Here is a 19,663-nt window from a genome sequence, read left to right as displayed (position 1 = left end):
GAGGCTAGACTTAAAAGCTCCTCTGATTGGATTAAAAGCATTAGGAAGACAAAGAAGAAAAAAGGAACAGCCATATTTTACAATTTTGTTTATTTCTAGCATTGCTGCTGTGACAACAGCCAGAGACAATTTCTGTGATCTTCCAGATTGAGTGAGACCAGTCCAATTGGAAAACAAGTACTAATTAGCTGAAAATAAAACTCAGCTGTGATTCCTGAAGAGTTTAGCTTGAGGGCAAAGCTCCAAACCCTAAAGCTAGTGCTATGCTGAGGCAGAGAAATGTAGGGCAGAGGAATGTCCACAACTCAACCTGAAGAAACTCATCACAGTAAGTTACTAGTACATCTCTCAGTGAGAATCACAGTTTGCAAGGCACTGTTTGAGGTGGTAATAATAAAAATAATATACATATGCATAAGTATATAATTATAAAGCACTTTAAACTTCTTGTGGAATTGCAGTTCGTTGTATTGTTCTGAAACCAATCTAATAAATGCATTTGTTAAGGAATAATTGTAAATGCAAACCGATTACCAGATTGCATTCTTTGTCAGTAAAGAACTTGACGGAAGAGCAGAGCGCTGCTTTGAATCGCTCTACAAACAGCTTTCAGAGGCAGGTGACAAAGCTCAGTAACCAGAGACCCAAAGATGCGTGAGCTCCATCTAGTGGTGCACAGGTGCACTGCACATACACGACCTTGCCTCGTGAGTCACTGTGGGACATGCCAAATACCAGGCAATATGGGTAAATATCACACTGAAAGTGAAATCAATATTTCTCATGTGGCAGCAACGTGGCAGGATGATGAAAATGGAAAGTTGAGCACAGACTCATGAAAATTAATCAGGAAAGAGGAATTAATTTTCTCTGGATTTTTTTTTTCAAATTTTGAAAAAAAATAAAAGGAGACAAAAAATTCTTGAAGAAATTAATAGCAAAAGCTCTATTAACAAAGAAATGTTGTCTAATGACACACTTTCTCATCAGAAACTTGAGGTAGTAGTGAAATGGAAGGCTTAGGGGAGCATTTCAGGATGGGGATTATACCCTGTTACAGACAGACAGACTGAGTCCCGTACTATATGGGGATGTTCCTATTACATAGCACCTTCCTACAGCTTCAAACCGGTGGTATTATACCTATTTCCGAGTAATTGAGCTGTTTGGACCCTGAAATACTGGTTCTTTAATCAAAACTACAGAGGCCTGTAGCAGAGTCACTCTCCCTCATCCCTAGCCATCACAACCAAAACTAAAGAGATTAGAACTTCCCCCAGGACCTTTTGGGTCCAGAATAAATCATATAAATAACATGTACACTGCTTCTTGAACATTAGTTAATTATATTTCAAAGTTTAGTTGAATCAAGTATTTTAGAAAAGTAAACACCATGGCAGACACCTTTATGATGAACAAAACAGAGCTTATGAGTTATATAAAGCTTCTGGACTGTCTCATGAAAAAAAAAAAGAGTTGTATGCCATGTTGACTGGAAATAAAATAAATATAGCCAAAAAAAGAGCTGATCCAGAATCATGTGTAGTGAGTTCTTCAGAGCAAAAAAATTGGAGGCTATATTAAACCAAGATATGAAGAGAAGCTGAGCTGAAGGAGAACCACAAATGTGGTCAGAAGTTGCATCTAGAAATCCTGAAACTCAGTCAAAAGGTAAGTTCTATTTTGAAGAGTAATTGGGGTGAGATGCCAACACAAAGACACCATGAAAAGGACATGATGCAGAGGATGCAGCGTCTACTATAGGAGTGAGCTGAAAAAACTATCAGGAAGACAAAGAACAAGGTTCTTGATTCTAGGAAGCAGGGAGGACAACGGAAATTTTGTAGTGACCTTCAAAATCATTCTCTTTTTTGAAGCAGAGAAGAGTAACAGCTATGTGTAGCATCTGTGACACCCAAAGACTTTTCACACCTAACAGTCAGTACTCACTTCCAGTATTTTATGTGAGAACACAGGATACTAGTAGAAGACATCCAGAAAGCCTTGCTGTAGGGTACAAAGTATCAAGCAAGAAAGTGATGACCAAGTGATGGAGTCTGAATACAGATTTAAGCACACTTTTTTACTTTATTTTTCTTGGGGTTTCATTTTGGTCTATTTTTTTTTTTTACAACATGACTAATATGGAAATAATGTTTTTCATTACTACACATGTATAGCCTATATCAAATTGCTTGCCTTCTCAATAAGGGGGAGGGTGGGGACAGAGAAAGAGAATTTAGAACTCAATTTTTAAAATGAATGTTGAAAATTGTTTTTTGTGTAATTATGGAAAAATATTAAATAAAAAAATTTAAAAGTCAAGAAAATGATGACCTCAGGGGCACAAGCCATATTTTTAGCACTTCCCAACTGAAGGCAGAGGTTGTAGAAAAGATTTGGGAAGTGTATAGTGGGTGAAATGTGGGATCTAAAAACAAGTTTCGGATTGCTGAAACATGGCTTAAAATAGAAGAATAAGGCGCTTTTGGCCCTAGAAAATTAGTAGGGAAGAATATACTTTTTTTTCCAAAAGAACAGAATAGCTTTATGGAGCAGAGAGACAGCACTGTGTATTAAGAGGCTACATTCACATGAGGAAATCCAGGAAGTAGAGGAGGGAACCATTCTTCAGAGCATTTGGTTGAGAATTAATGGAGGAAGAAATAAATGATGTTGTCAGAGTACTGTACTAAATACCACTTGGACAGAAAGAGGGAATAGATGAGTACAGGAAACAGATCTCCAGCCTATTATAGAAGAATAATATAGTAGTTATGGAGGATTTCAACTATTCAGAAATTTGCTAGAGCTCATTCTCTGCAAAGCAAAGAAAAAGGCTGATAATTTCTGACATGCCTTAATAATTGTTTCCTTCAAAAAGTAGAGGAAATAACAAGAGGAATTTCAATTGACCCAATTTTAACCAATAAGGAGAAACAGAGGATCACAGTTTGAAGATGGAAGGAACCTTAGAGGTCATCTAGTCCGACTTGGGCATTGTACAGATGAGAGGATACCAAAAGTCAGGGAGATTTCGTGACTTGTCCACAGTCACACAAATACTGAGTTGCAGGGTCAGCTCCCTTCCTATCGCACTGTACTCTCTGCCAGTGGTTGCTGAGGTAAAGAGGACAATGGACTGCTCCATCTTATAATTGTTGAAAGCCAGACATAGTATGACATGTGGCCAAGATTTCTGGAGAACAGATTTCAGAGAATTCAGAGAAAGGACCTATTTGATCCTAGGAGCTAGAATTCTAAGAAAAATTTGGCCCAAGAGAGCGTCTGGAGCATCCCTATCACCACAGTAGCTTTTGAAGGGCAGAAATTTTTTTCTTGTTTATTCTTCCAGCCTACATCCTGACTTGAGACTTTATGTTAGGGCTGGGTTCCGTACACTTCTGGAGGGAAAGTCCTGTTGCTACTTTCTTGGGTATTGAGTGTTGTGTTATTTTATGACCTTGAGCAACAGCTTCCTAATGGATCTCCCTGCTTCAAGGCTCTCCCAACTTCAACCCATTTTCCACACAGCTGCCAAAGTGACCTACATCAGATCTGACCACATCACTTTCCTACTAACTAGCCTCTAGCAGCTCCTTATTGCCCTTAGAACAAAAATTAAAATCCCTCTCTTTGGCTTTTAAAGTCCTTCACAATCTGGCCCTAACCCACCTTTCCAGATTTACTCTATATCAATTTCCTTCCTGTACTCTATGGTCCAAATATAAGTGGCCTTGCTATTCATTCTACATGATACACAATCTCCTGTTTCTGTGCCTGGGTATGGATGGTCATCCAGGCCTGGAAGGCATTTCTTCCTCTACTCTACCTTGCAAAACTCCACTTTCCAAGTGAAGCCTTTCATGATCCTCCCAGCTGCTAATACCTTTTATTCCAAAGCTAGCGTGTATTGGTTTTGTATTTATTCTACACTTCTACACAAACACATTGTCTTTCCCAGCAGAATGTAAATTCCTAAAGGCTAGGCACAGTTTCACAGTGGTGGTCACTAAAGGCTAAAGAAAAAGAGTAGAGCCACAAAAGCCAAAAGAAGGTGGGATACCTTAAAGTCATCTTTGAGTATATCTCTTTTAACCACTCCCCAGCCTGCAAATATAATTAGTCACCAGTCCTGTTTATGCTTCCTTTTTTTTTTTGGCCTTTTGGAGGAGAGAAGGCAGGGCAATTATGGTTAAGTGACTTGCCCAAGGTCACACAGCTTGTAAGTGTTAAGTGTATGAGGCCGGATTTGAACTCAGGTCTTCCTGACTCGGACCACCTAGCTGCCCCCCCCCCCCCCCGTCCCCATTTATGCTTCTTCTGTTATGTTTCTCAAATGTCTCTCATACTCCTTTATTAATAATAACAACACAGAGATGAATTTTCTTATGACGTTGCTTTCATCATGTTACTCCTTCATTGGCTACCCACCGCCCATAGGCCTAAAAAGTCTAAATATTTTAGCCAAATAACTATGCTAATTTAAAGTGTAAAAGCAGCTGATTTCTTGTAATTTAATTTACACACACAAGAACTAAAGTAGGAAGTAACAGATCATAGAACATTTTTTAGTTTATCCAGGTTCTTCCTCACAACTGTGAGGTAGGATTGTACTAGAATTATTATCCCCATTTTATGGATGAAAAAACTAAGTAAAGCTAAAAGAGATTAAGGGACTTGTCCTAAGAAGAATGGAGTGAGATTTTATTAACTATGCTACCTCATTTGATGATTATTACCACCGCCCCAAGAGATGGTGCCATCATCACTATTTAAAAGTTGAGGAAGCTGAGGCAAAGATTAAATCATTTGCTCAGGAATAACAAACTGGTAAATGTCTGAGGCTGGATTTGACCACAGGCAGCAAGCGCTGACCTCTGAGCGCTACCAGCTACCTTACCTCAGTCTCACACAGATATTGTGTCAGTCTTGATTTAAACTTGTCTTCATAAGAACACCTCACTTCTGCTTTACTTCTTTTACCTATCCCACTCCCACTTTCAATTATTTTATTATTATTATAATAATAAAGAGGTTCAAAGTAAGAACTACCCCCCAGATCACACAAATATAAATCAGAAACTATAATCATTCTGAAGACTATGAATGAATATCATTACCAATTTACTTTCATTTCTCTTGTTTTTATTCTTCCTTCCATTGGAAACCTGCACATAAACACATATGGTAGTACATTACTAATGTTCACTTTAATTAAATAAGGATATTTTGTTAGATGTATCTAATCTCTGTACCTGATAGTTATCTTGTTTCGGTCTTTATTTAGAGTGTTCAGTGTTTTCTTTTCATTTATTCTTAACTGTATATCTAGGAATTCTTTACAGCTGGCTATCATTGTGACCTAAAAAATTCCAATATTAAAAAACAATCAATATCACTGTCTAATTCTATTCTGATTTTGCTTCATGCAGCTTTGGGACACCCTAATTTTACCTAAGTTTCTCTAATACCATTACAGACTCACGGCTTCTTTTTGTTTCTCTAAGGGTCTTCAGGTCTACTACCCCCTTCTAGAATTATCCACTGGATGACAGACTGCACCAGTGCTTGCTCTCATTCCCTTACCGAACACAGCCAGACAGAGCCTCTCCACATTCCTCCTGGCATGCTGATAACAGCTGGGGGTTCCACCTTGACAGAGTTCTTGATGGCATCTCATCTGCATGCCCAAGGCCTTCTTGACAGCCTCTTGACCCTTTATGTTTAGGTGCCAGTTTTGCTCACTCTCAACTCAAAGCTGCATTTGGGCCAGGAGTCAGTTACCAGCTTATTTTCCCAATCCAAACCCCACAGCCAGAGAGAGGGAGAGATTTCTCTCCTCCTTTTACAATGCCTTGCATATCCTGTGACTCTGCCAAAGCCACAGAGAGAGAGTTGAGGTGGAACTCAGGTATGCTCACTCCGAGGCCAGTGACCTTTCCACTCTACCATGCCTGCTCCTGCTGTTACATTTTCTCATCTAATTATGATCACTGATGCTTTTGGACTGATTAGAGATGCAGCTAAAATTTCTATACAAGTCAGTTCCATACTTGGCCAGTAAAGCTATGACAAATTATTAATATAGCTGCTGAAACATGCAGGTAATTTTGTTAGTAGAAAACACAGCATAAATTATTTAAAGGGGAAAACAAACTTTTGCTTCAACTTACTTTGCACAAAACCATTCACTTTAGCTGCAGCTAGAAGACACTCTGGGACTTTATTAAAAAAAATGTTCCTATTAAGTGATCTATGCAGAAATAATCTTTTGTTGTGTATGATTGATTTTTTGCTTATGATTGTCTTCTTTCTTTATTATGAAATGCATTTGCATTAAAATGGCGACTCTCCACCTCCTTTCCATTAAATTATACATCCTGCTATTTAATGACATGCTAATCCTATTTGCAACATAATTCTTTCCACAGTGAAGAAAGACTTATGAGTTAGGTATTCAGGATGAGAGTAACTGAGGCATCTCTTTTACAAAAATGCCCATGTCCCTAAAAAGACAGGGCAGAGCCAGCAAAGGAGCCTACCACGACTGCCAACACACATCCTCTCCTCCACGTTCTTCCTACTGTTGCTTCCAACCCCATTCCTGCTGTTTCCAGCACGCTGTCCCCATCAACATCTGCCTCTTGACCAACTTTACTATCACCAGTGTGACCTTTGAGGAGCAGGGGCAGGACACTGGCAGGGAGTAAAGAACATGCTCATTCATCCCACCATCAGGATGCCTACTTAAGCAAAGATTCTTTCAGAAGAGGAAAAACACACTTTTTTGGTAGGATAAGACTGCAATCAGTGCTCATATATATTAAATATTTTGCTTCTTTACTAAGAACTGAACTGAACAAAGCAAACAAAAGCTAATATTGTACACAACAATGTCTTAAATGGATTTGTATCACATTTATAGGCTTGTTTTATTGTTAAAATAAAATTACCAGTTCTGATAAAGTTTCTGTTCCCTTAATTGCACAAAATTTCTTCACTGTCTCAAAGGTAATATAATACCATGCCATTAATCTTCCTGCCTCTGCAAAAAAAAAAAAATGGAAAAAAACTAGGCATTTTGTTAAGCAGATAGACAATGTGCCTTTTAAACAATTCAATAAACATTTATTCAACACCCACCATGTCCCTACCAAAGCAAGGCTAGTGGGATACAAAGGAAGTAAAAAACTTCACTTTCTCCCAAGGTTCCCATTCTTTCAACATTATCATATAGCTCCTTTGTTAGGAGCTAGAATTAAAGTCACAGTGGCAGTCTACTTCCTTTACTATCAAAGAGAAACAGATACTGAATGCTACTCTGAAGCATTATATATGTGATCTTAAAAACAATGATACGAAATAGAAAAAGGAATGACATAAAAGTAATGCTACATATGTGTACATATATATGCACATATACATGTACGTGTGTGTACATACATAGAAAGCTCTCCAATACTGGAGTGAGGAATCACTGGAAAAAGAGAATCTAGCTAGGAGGGGTTACAGTCATCTGGGAGAGACAGATACATATACAAAACACCAACAAACCCTCTGGAGCTTGGTGAAGCGGCATAGAAAACAATGCTGCTCCCAGGATGAGGCATGTTCACAGGTGCCACGGTGTCTGAGACTAGAGTCCTTGTGACTCCAGGCCCAGAACTCCAGCCGTTTCACCACCGCACTACCTAAGGATAGAAAGGAATCAGACCTCAAAACGAAGCTGGCAAATGAAAGAGTGTGACACTGCTGAAAGAAAAGAGGAAGAAATTCTAGCTATGCCACACATCTTAAGCTCCTTCTATGCGAAGTGATCTTAGATCTGAAGAAGCAAAAACACTTCATAGCCCAGGAATGACTGAAAGAAATATATATTCATGAGCAAGTGGAAGTAATCCTGTTATCTCCCCCAGGAGGAAGATAAGGTGGGGTGGATGACTCTTTACTGAAGGGCTATGTATAAACCACACCTCAGTTAAATGGGACTTTCATCAAATCCACTAACTAAATTCACTTCTACTGATGCAAAAAGGAACAAAAGATATAGCCAAAACACACCTGAAATACATTCCAGATGACATTCAGAGTCAAAAGCTGAAGCACCTGAAGGTCATGACTTTGGAAATGGGCAAATCTTGAGAATTAGGCATTCACCAGCTGACTGCTTGAATATTTCAAGATTTTGTTTTCAAAACTTAACACAAAGATGGGCACTGGTAAAGGAAGGTGTTCACCCTCAAAAGACAAAAAAATGCTTCACAAGAAGAAATTAACCTATTTCTAATCAAGAGAGCTCTAAATTGAAAATTGAGGGGGAGGTGAAAAATGTGTGAATATTGTAAAATAGGATAGTTTGGAGAATAACAAATGAAAGAGAGTAGGAAGTAACCAAAAGAAAAGAAACTCAGCAATTCTCAGGTAGAAATAACAGGTAAGCAGATCAGGAACATTATTTATGGCACCAGATGATTATAAGCTATAAGGAACTGGGTGAACTTGAAATTTTATCTCAAGGTAAAAACAATCTGGGACCAACCATAATTCCAAAAGGCCAAAGATGAAGAATGCTACTCACCTCCTAAGAAAGAAGTGATAGATTCAAGGTGCAGAATGGGATGTACACTTTTGAACATGACTAACGTAAGAATTCATTTTGCCTGACTATACATATCTGTTACAAAGGTTTTGTTTTCTTTTTCTTTCCCCCAGTGGGAGAATTAGGAAGGGGAAGAAACTGAATGCTGGCTAATTGAAAAGAAGGTTTAAGTTAAAAGAATAAATACAATTTCATAGCATCACCAAGACTTGGTGAAATGGGACTCATGATTAGAACAAGATGATAGAATGGTAAACAAAAGAAACACTTAATAATATTAATAGCAGAAATTTTCATATGGAATTATGGTTTACCAAGTGTTTTCTACTCATTTAATCCTCACAAGAAAAAGTGAGTGGGAGCAGCCTCCTAGGCTAAAAAGGTATGCCAGACCCAAGGAAAGATGGTGGATGGAGCCAATTCTTAGGAATGAGCTCTCCCCTCACCACATCAAATGATACAGGAGTCCCAAAATGCAGAAAATTCAGCAAAGATGAGATGATAATAAGTGAAAGAAAATGCTACAATGTATATCATTAAAAGAAAAAGATAACTGAAAAACCACTTATTTTTCTTCTGTTTTCTCTTTCAAGGGCAAAAAAATGACTAAAAGGGAGCTGATTCCTAAGATAAGTAGGGTGACAATAAGAGGGCACCTAGCTGCCCTTGATGAATTTAAATTACTTCTCTGAAAAGCGTATGCTTTAAAAATATAGATATCCAAAAGGAAATTTGTTTTCTAGGTTAAATGGGCTATCTTAACTTGCTCATGGAAACATGACTTTTATCTGCCTTTATACTATCTGAAGTTACTTGGAAATTGGAAAAGTCAAATAAAAGTTAGTGCTTTGGTTTTCTGATTTGTAGCCAAATAATGAATGAGAGTCTGTGTTAAAGTACTGAAGAGGTAATTATTTGTTGCTCTCTTTTAGAATTCTTGGAATGTGTATTGTCTTCTAACCTTAGTATTAGAACACAGGGCTCTTGGTCATGCCCAACTGACTATAGCAGATCAAGTCCCATTTATTAGCATATGGCACATTGGACAAATTATTTCATCCCCTGCACCTTAATTTTCTAATTACATCTGTGTCACAATAGAGTTGCAAATAAACCATAAAATACCATATAAACAAATGATTTACTATAATCTTCTTTGCATCCCTATATACAAAAGATTATACTTAAGTGGCTTCTATGTATTAGTAAATTCATTTTCCCTGTGTTTCAGAATAACAGTAACTTCCAGTGGAACAATGATGACTTGTTTTAGGTATTTTTTTAAGGTTAGCAAAAAACTTCAAACACATGGTACTACATATTTGTGTACTGAAAGAGCTGTTAGTGGCTATGAGTAATATCTGAAATATTAAAGAGAACAGGAGCTGTACCACAGCAGCAGAGAAAGGCATGTGCTATCTAAATTTTCAGAAAAGAGAAGAGGGCATAGTGTCTAGGCACAAAGAGGTGATGGTCTCTCTGTGCTCTGCCTTGGTCAGACTCATCTGCAGTACTGCGCTCATTTCTTGGAGTCATAGTTTTAAAAGGACACTGCTTGAGTAGACACTTGTAGAGTGTCTACAGCAGACAAGCAGAATGGAGAAGGGGCCTGGCATCCATGCTGTCTGATTATCAGCTGAAGGGACTGAGTGTGTTTGGCTTAGAGAAGACTTGGGGAGAAGGACAGCTGTATTCAAGTATCTGAGGGGCAGTCATTCAGCAGAATAATTAGACTGGTTCTTTGTGTGCCAAGAAGGCAGAACCAGAAGCAGAATGGAAAAGGAAAGCAGTTAATTTAGGCTTGATATCAGGAAAAACTTCTTAACTTGCCAAAAAGGGGAACAGGCTTCACAGTCTTCCAAGCTGAAGCTGGACTACTTGTCAGTTGTGTTATAGTAGAAATTTGTTTTATGTATAGATCCCTTTCAACTCTCAGATTTTATGAACCAACCATAATTACTCTCTATGATGACCAGAAAAGATGGACTATTCAGGGGTGGGGAAACTGTGGCCTCAAGGCCACACATGGCCCTCTGGGTCCTCAAGTACAGCACTTTGACTGAGTCCAATCACTTAGTCTGTGAAATTTGGATTCAAAGGGCCACACATGAGGATGTAGATGGCTACATGTGACCTCAAGGCCGCAGGTTCCCCACCCTTGGCTACCAAACAGTAGATAACATTAACTGGCACACAAAAACAGAATACTTTGCAAAGCTGAGCATAAATGTCAAAGAAAATAAGTGGATATCTAGTAAAAGGGAAAATTCAGAATCAATCCTTCAAAAAAGAACTGGGGGTGAGCACATATTCAACATAGCAATATACTAAGACCAAATGGAAGCAAGTTAAATATTTTTAAGTTAAAGAAGGGTTTATTTGGTTTTTTTTCCATATGGCTAGGGCTAGAGGAGGGGTGGGGAACTTGCAGCCTCAAGGTCACATGTGGCTGAATCCCAGTTTTATAGAACAAATCCTTTTATTAAAGAGATTTGTTCTGTGAAGTTTGGATTCAGTCAAAGGGTCGCACTTGAGGACAGAAAGGTCACATATAGCTGATTCCCCACCCCTGGTCTAGACAAAGATATAAATGTGGGCAGTGGGAGTATTTCTGTCTGTTGCTTAATTTTCTTTAAAAAGTAAATCTGACATTGAGTGACAGTGAGAAGACAAAGGAAATATAAAAAGACTAAAGAATCTAACAAGTAGGGGCGGCTAGGTGGTGCAGTGAATAGAGCACCGGCCCTGGAATCAGGAGGACCTGAGTTCAAATTCAGCCTCAGACACTTAACATTTACTAGCTGTGTGACCCTGGGCAAGTTACTTAACCCCAACTGCCCTTCCAAAAAAAAAAAAAAAACGAATCTAACAAGTAAAAGGTATAGTAGGGGAAAATCAGGAGAAGATATAGAAGCAGAACTCTGAAAAGAAAATTTTTCTCCTTTCCTTAGTAAATCAGTATTATAGGTAGAAAGAGAATATAGAGGGATATCTCTCAATATGATAGGAAGTCATCCCAAGAAATGACTGGCCTGTATTCGGAGAAGAGAGAGATTAAGAGAGATTTTCAATTTCCCACACACATTCATGGTGGGGGAAGAGTGAGGATAGAACATTTCTGGGCAGGGGGGAGGGTCCCAGAAGGAGGAGTGGGAGATGGGTAAAACAGAAGTGAATGATTAGACAGCAACGTGAAACATGCCACAAAGCAGGCCAGGGTGAAACATGGCAGTGGCTCTGCAATTCCTCTAGAGGAGAGGGATTATGTGGACATTTCTGAAGATCAATTTCTCTAAGACAAAGTTGTACTTCAAAGGAATAAATCCCTACTATGGGAAAAGAAGAAGTTGGGTAGTTAGAAGCCTTGGGTAGAGTTGAACAGTGGATCATGGATTAAAAGGGAAGGTGGCAGGTCATCAAAGGGATAAGCAATGACAAAGGACTAGGCCTTCTGGACTAGGGTTATACAGCATTTCCACTGAACTTGGGTGCTTCCATTGAGAGTTAATATTCTTGGGAGGAGATTACAGAGAATTGTAAGAAAAGAAGTGAATAAAAATGACATTTCTTAGAAACAGACATTACAAGTTAACATGGCTGGAACAGAAGGATGAAAGGGGAGCAGGCAGTGCACTCTACCTGCCTGGGAAAAGTAAAGGGAAAATAAATAATAAAAGAATCAGAGAGAATGACACAATAGGCATAAGTTCAAGGAACTTGGAAATGGGTTGGGTATCAGGAAAGACAGGGAGTTGGGAGAAAAACAGGCTCAGATTAGTAGAGACAAAAACAAACAGAAGAAAATAAGCGTGAGCAAAAAGACAAACAAGAAAGAATATTCAGAACTCTGAATATAAAATTTATTAGGGACAAATGTGTTCTTCACTAGCTGCATAAGTATAAAATGAGAGAGGCATGGCTAGACAACTGCAAACTTAATCTGATTCAGAATTGGGATACGGCAGTCAAAATGCTATCGTCACTTTTGGCCACAATAAGAGAGAGAAGAATGTCACAAATGGGCAAAATAATAGTCTCACCATATTCTGTTTTATCTGATCACACTGGAGTATGTACTGAGTGTTTATGTTTATAAATAAAATAATATTTATAATATTTACATTTTAAGGATATCAAAAAGTCAAAGTATGATGACCTGAACAGTAAGGAAACTAAAGATCATGCCATATGAAGATCAATTGGAGGGAATAGGAACAATGAGTCTGAAGAAGAAAAGACTTAGAATATGATATCTGCTTTCAAAAGAACTGTCACATGGAAGAAGAGCTAGACTTGTTCTGGGTTAAAAAGAGCTAGGATTTATGGGTAGAAGTTGCAAGCATTCAGGTACAATGTACAGAAAAACTCTAAGATTAGAGCAGTACCAGAGTGGAACAAGCTGCCATGGGAGGCAGTGGATTCAAGTAAAGGTCAAATAACTACTGATAAGAAATGTTGTAGAGGGATTGCCATACAGATACAGGTTGAAAGAGATAATCTCTAATGTTTCTTTCAACTCAGACTTTCTGTGATAGGGAACAGTAGCTTTGTTACAATCAAAGGCTTTGATCATTCCAATTCACACAAAAATATCTGGCAGAGGGGAGGGTGTAAGCAGTAAGGAACCTTAAAACTATCAATGTACCACTCAACTGATGGTTTTAATTAACTTTGTAAACAGACTTCAGCAATTCTCTACCCAAGTCTTCCCTTAGCATAACATTCCCTTTATATAATATATATAACATTGCTTCTGAGAATAACAGTACATGGAGAATTGAGATCATAATATCAGCTAAAATTAGCTTAATAAATTTCTAGTTTTGTCTTCAGGTAAAATTTTACATTTTGATTTAAAATTTACATCAATGGATGGAATGCCCCAAAGAAAATCCTAAGTCATGTGCCAAATGTACATTTATCCATTTTTATAAATATGTAAAAGCATGAAATTGGCCATATATAATGATAAAGTAAACATTACCAGTTGATTTGAAATTAACATCTTCATCCATCTTTATCAAGTTGACAGAAGATAAATCATTCAAATTCTTCAAACACAATTCTGTTGAGGTAATAAAAATATATTTTATTTTTAATGCGGGAAAACAAAATTTTAGCAATAAATAAAAACACATAAGAAATTTAATATTACATACAATAAAACTGGGATACTATAATATTTCAAAGCAAAGAAATATGTAAAATACCAAATGATTTATTTATTTATTACTACTATTACAATGATGGTGACGACGACAGCAATGACATAACATTTATATAGCTCTTTAAAGCTTACAACGGGTTTTACATGTGTTTTATCATTTGATCCTCTGGGAGTCGTGTAAAATTGTCTCAATTTTACAAATAAGGAAACTAAAGCAGGCAGAATTTAAGAGATATGCCAGTGTCTGAGGCAAGATTTAAATCCAGGTCTTTCTGACTCCAAGCCCAGCATTCTATCCACTATATGACACTACTGCCTAATTTCTTGTTTTCATCGGAAAAATGAGAGGGTCGGACTAGAGGATCTCTTAGATACCTTGCAGCTAAAAAATTCTTTAGTTCTACAAAATTCAGGGAAAAAATGTTAAATTATGTACCATACATGTATTTGTTAATTTTGACAAATAAATTGCCATAAGACTGACAGAATACATAATTTAAAATGCTGTATATATATATATGTATGTATATGTGTGTGTGTATAAACTGCAATTTAGTTGCCATGGCAATGACAACTTTTAATTCAATAACTAGCATTTCACTGGCATGTTTTTGCATTTAATACATGCCTATATCATAAAGGAATTTTTATTGTACTCTTATTAATAGGAGTCTTCTATTTGCTTACATCTGACCAGATTTAAGGGGCTCTACTTATAATTTGGTTAGTTTTTTTAGCCATATAAGTTTTTGTTTGATTCTACACACAGTACCCAAATGTTTTTGAAAGGAATAAATTATTGCAGATGGGCAGAGAAACAGATTCTCGTGGAAAATGTTTCATTCAAATGTTTCAAATCATTGAGTTCTGCCTTAGCAAGGGAGATACCCAGTGTCATGTTCTAATATTCACATTTATCTCATGACATGCAAATAATAATATGGAGAGAAGATAAATCTTCTTCATTGAGTACAAGTAGAAAATATGCAATTGAAACATTAAAAATGAAAGCTGTTCATCCACAAAATAACAAATAACAAAAGTAGACAAACTGAATTTCAAACACTGCTACTGACTTGAGTCAAAGGAACAACAGAGCAAGAATTTTAAATATACTTGTGAAAAGAGAAATCTTAGTGCTGAGGAGACAAAGATAAAAAATGAAAAGAGAAATCTTAGTGCTGAGGAGACAAAGATAAAAAATGACATGTTCTTTGCCCTTGAAGAATTTACACTCCTCTTGCTGAGAACAAGACAAGGAGAGTGGAATGGAAAAGGCCCTAGTCAGATCCTCGTACTCACATGTGGCACCCGGGATAAGGAGCAGGGCATCCTTCCCAACTAGCTAGATTTTCTCATGTTTGAACTGTCTTATCTATAGACCTTTAAGGTTATATACTATAGTAACTATTTTTTTTGCCTTTTGGAGGGCAATTGGGGTTAAGTAACTTGCCCAAGGTTATACAGCTAGTTGGGTTTTTTTTTTTTGTGGGTGTGTGTGTGGGTGTTAAGTGTCTGAGGCTGGAACCAAACTCGGGTCCTCCTGACTCCGGGGCCAGTGCTTTACTCACTGTGCCACCTAGCCGTATAGTAACTATTTTTTAATATAGGAAAGTCTATTAAGACATTAAAAAAGTTACACTAAGCCCCAGGTAAACTGTGACTATATAACTACATAAAGGAAAAAAGTCTAATAGCCACTGATGAGGCAAGTGTGACGCTTATCTTTTGAGCAAGTGCGAAGCCTTTCAACACTAGAATTTTAAATGTACAGTATATTTAATTTACACACGGAGAAAGAAGCTTTATGTACTTGAAAATTTTATTTTTATTCCTAACACTGAATTTTTATTTGCCATATGTATACCATATATAAATGTACAGCCAGACTGCAAATAAATTAAAGCTGCCTACTTATTCCTGATAGTAAGAAACAATTTTATATATTGGTTAAAATAAAATAAATAGTGCTCTTGATATTGATATCATTCTTTAGTAAGTATTTATTGGTTGATAACTAGGATACAGAACATACTCATGATTTGAGCATAAGGGCCCTGGAAAAGGAATTAAGTTATATTATTTATATACTGATGAAGGTATTCTTATTTTTAAAGCTATATGGTCACTACTGAGGTAATTTAAAGAGAAAACGATGACCGTTTCAGTAATTCACGATAGCATGACTCTGGACTTCTGTAATGATTAAAGAGCTAGCTTAGAGTCCATCTTCTAACACACACTCATTCTGTGGCCCTGGGAAAGTCATTTAAGGTCTTGATACTTGAGGCAGCTCTCTAAAACCCTAAAGTTACAGAACATAAAGTTACCCAATTCCATTGGTACAGGAAGTTCCCTCACCTGGATTTCTCTGCACTGGTGAAATCCCAAAAAATCAATCAATCAATCAATAAACAAACAAACACTGCTGTCTAGATGGGATGACTCAGTCCATAAAACCCTCATAGAATGTACTTTTGGTTAAAAAGACAAAATTACAAGCGTAATCTCCTGGCTTTTGAGGTTTGTTGTTGTTGAGTCGTTTCAGTCATATCTAACTCTGTGACCACATTTGGGGTTTTCTTGGCAAAGATCCTGGAGTGGTGTAACATTTCCTTCTCCAGCTTATTTTATACATGAGGAATTGAGGCAGAGGGTTAAGTGACTTGCCCAGTGTCACACAGCTAGTAAGTGGCTGAAGCCAGATGAAGCTTCCTGACACCAGGCCTGGCGCACTATCCACTGCATCCCCTTGCTGCCCTAAAACTAGCCACAAACTAACCTTGTAATTTTGATTCAATTCCATTCTTGTCCAATCCAGATGGAAAATCTGTAGTTGATAAAAAGAAGGATAAAAAAGATAAAATATAGCATCTCCATTTCTTTTTCATATGAGCTAAGCTTATAACTCAGTTATCTATGGAAAAAAAACAAGGTTTATTTAAAAGGTTTAATATGTGATAAAGGATATGTATAATTTTATTGAATTTAAACAAGGTTTAAATTTAAAGAAAAATAACAACTACGAAATCCCTTTAATATGACCTAACTTTCAGAATTTGATCAGAGGATTTAGAATTAGAAGCAACCTAAGCAATCATTTATTTCATGATTGTGCCTAAGAAAACTGAGGCCCAGCAGGGTAAGCAACCTAAAGTCAAACAGGTGAGTGCCAGAGCAGGATTAGAACACAATCCTTCTGATTCTAAATCCAGGACTCTAGCTACTACACCCACTCTTTCTTTTTGATAATCTATCTTGAAATAATTTGCAGCTTTTATTAAAATATAAACCATAACTTTTTCTTGCTCAAGTTTCACAGAAAATATGCAACGCTTAAGTTCATATTATTGGAAACATTATTAGCTGTTGACAGGTGCCATAAAGCATAGTCCTATAAACATCTTTGAATGGCTCATTCTGATGTGGAAGTAACACCATGCTCTGGTCACCACACTCTGATCACCCCCACCCATCATACACTGGAAAAACCTCAAGTACAAACCCACTGCTTATGTGTCTGTCCCGGGACCCTCCTAGTGTGGAAAGGCTCATAATTAGCTTATGCCTTAAGCCTGAGTGATCTTCAAAGACTATTTAACAAGTCAGAAGGATTGCAATCTGCACTGGTAGAGAGAATGCCCACACTGATAAACTCATGGGTCCCTGAAGCACTAAGAATACCTTAAGATGTGCCACTGGGTCCTTCTTCGTTGCCCCCTCAGATGTAATCTGGGGTCCTGAAGGCTTAGAGATGGAGAGGCTTTACATACAGGTCTAGCAACAGATTATGTTCTTTTTTTTTGATCATGGCTTTCAGGTAGTCCAATAATACTTATATTCTCTCTCCTCAATCTAGTTTCCAGGTCAGCTGTTTTTCTGATGAGATATTTCACATTTTATTCTATTTTTTTTTTCATTTTTTGACTGTTTTATTTACTTTTTTGATGCCTCATAAATTCGTCAGCTTCTGCCAATTCTAAATTTTAAGGAATTCGTTTCTTCAGTGATATTTTGTACCTCTTTTACCATTAAGTCCATTTGGTTTTTTAAGATGTTATTTTCTTCAGCATTTTTTTGTTCCTCTTTCACCAATTTTCTTTTCATAATTTTCTAGCATCATCTAATTTCTTTTCCCAATTTATTCTCCATCACCCTTATCTCTTTCTTTTACTCTTCCAGGAGTTCTTGTTAGGTCTGAGTCCAATAAGCATCTTCCTTTGAGGCTTGCATATAGATGTTTTCACATCGCTGTCTTCTTTGAATTTATATCTTGATCTCTGTTACCATGGTAGATTTTTATGGTCAAGGTGTGTTTTTCTGTTGCTGTTGGTTGCTCGTTCTTCTAGCCTCTTTCTTGATGCTCACTTTAAAGTTGGCTCTGTTTATCTCAGGGTGGGGAGGCACTGTCCCAAGTTCCAGGATTTTTCATGCTGCTGTTTTCTGAGCTAGTTCTTGGTTTTTTTGTTTTTTGCTTTTTGGAAGGGGGGGAAGGCAAGACAATTGGGGTTAAGTGACTTGCCCATAATCACACAGCTAGTAAATGTTAACTGTCTGAGGCCGGATTTGAACTCAGGTCCTCCTAACTCTAGGGCTGGTGTTCTAGTCACTAGGCCACCTAGCCACCCCAGAGCTAGTTCTTGGGAGGGGATGAGGGAGGTGGTCCACAAGTTTTCAGTTCTTCCAAGTATGATCCAGGGAGAAGTGTGGTCTCCTGGTCTGCACTGCTCTCCTGCAACCACAAGTGCTCTTCTTCATGTTAGAATTGTGACCAGGGCCCCTGCCAACTTGTGATCAACCACAAGTGCTTCTCTCTACCCTGGAACTGTGTATGAGTGATAGAATTGTTAATTGGTGCCAGCTGTACCCGTCACCTCTTTCTGACTAGTTGTTTGACCCCTACTACCACCATCATCTCTGGCCTGAGAGCTCCTGTAGCTGCTGCCGTTGCTACTTGCAGCCACCTCCAAACCTTACCACTGGTGCTGCCACTCTGTACTCTGTGCCAGTGCCCATTTCAGTGTCACAGATTTAACTCTGTTGACCTACTACGTTGTCTTAGGCTGGAAAAATATCTCACTCTAACCTCTCATTGATTTTCCCACTCCAAAATTTGATTTGAGGAGTTATTTTAAAGTTATTTAGAGGGGAATGTTGGGAGAGTTCAGCTGGGCTGCTGCTTATACTCCACTGTATTGATTCTGTCTGATGATGGGGTGGCTTTTTGGCTATAAAAACTCATGAAAAAGACAAAGTCCAAGATGGCCTTCCACTCAATTTTTCTTCAGAGTAAGCACATTCTAGTGCTAATTCTATGACATCATGGATTCTCATGAAGCATTCACTAATTCCATCCGTGGAACTCTTTATTATGTTTCTTATTGCACTTGGACAGTAACAGATATTTGTGTAAATATATTATCTCCACCCCCATTCCACCCCCAGACTATAAGAGTCCTTCAGGCAAAGCCAATTGCTTATCCTTCAGTGGGCAGTGTGAAGTGGAGAAAATACCTACTCTGTTATAATCTGTGTGACCCTGGGCATGTCACTTCACCTCTCTGGGATTCAGTTTCCTCGTCTATAAAATGAGAAAGCTGGACTAGTTGAACTCTGATGTCCCTGTAGCTCCAGATGTATGCTCTCTAATATTATGATTTTTGTCACTTATAGCACTTAACAGAACACGCTGAAAACAGTGGGTTCTCAATAAATATACATACGGCAAACTGCTGTTTTCTTTATTTGGAAAGCTGGCCTTTTTACTTTCAAATAGTAAATTTCATATTTTCTAACAATGTAGTAGTCCACAATAGTCTACAGGCCAAGTTTCTAATTGATATCCAGCAAACAAGTATTTTCATTTTATGCCATTTACCACATAAAAGAAGATT

General features: G+C 37.6%; 1 protein-coding gene across 1 annotated transcript in view; it reads right to left on the bottom strand.

Annotated features, from left to right (window-relative positions):
• LOC138165483 (probable ATP-dependent DNA helicase HFM1) overlaps positions 1 to 19,663 on the bottom strand; it is a 126,503-nt gene that overhangs the window by 61,334 nt on the left and 45,506 nt on the right. The window contains exons 18-22 of the mRNA XM_069093853.1: positions 16,552 to 16,599; positions 13,587 to 13,667; positions 6,957 to 7,048; positions 5,259 to 5,365; positions 5,124 to 5,171 (exon numbers count right to left, since the gene is read on the bottom strand). Of these exons, the coding sequence (XP_068949954.1) occupies positions 5,124 to 5,171; positions 5,259 to 5,365; positions 6,957 to 7,048; positions 13,587 to 13,667; positions 16,552 to 16,599 (376 nt within the window). The remainder of the gene's footprint in view (positions 1 to 5,123; positions 5,172 to 5,258; positions 5,366 to 6,956; positions 7,049 to 13,586; positions 13,668 to 16,551; positions 16,600 to 19,663) is intronic.

This window comes from Petaurus breviceps, unplaced genomic scaffold (genome assembly GCF_028583685.1).
Source record: "Petaurus breviceps papuanus isolate PSGF00001 unplaced genomic scaffold, PetGlider_PUasm1.0 209, whole genome shotgun sequence".
Taxonomy (NCBI): domain Eukaryota; kingdom Metazoa; phylum Chordata; class Mammalia; order Diprotodontia; family Petauridae; genus Petaurus; species Petaurus breviceps.
The sequence above is the reverse complement of the archived record's forward strand: the minus strand, read 5'-3'. Positions and strand labels throughout refer to the sequence as shown.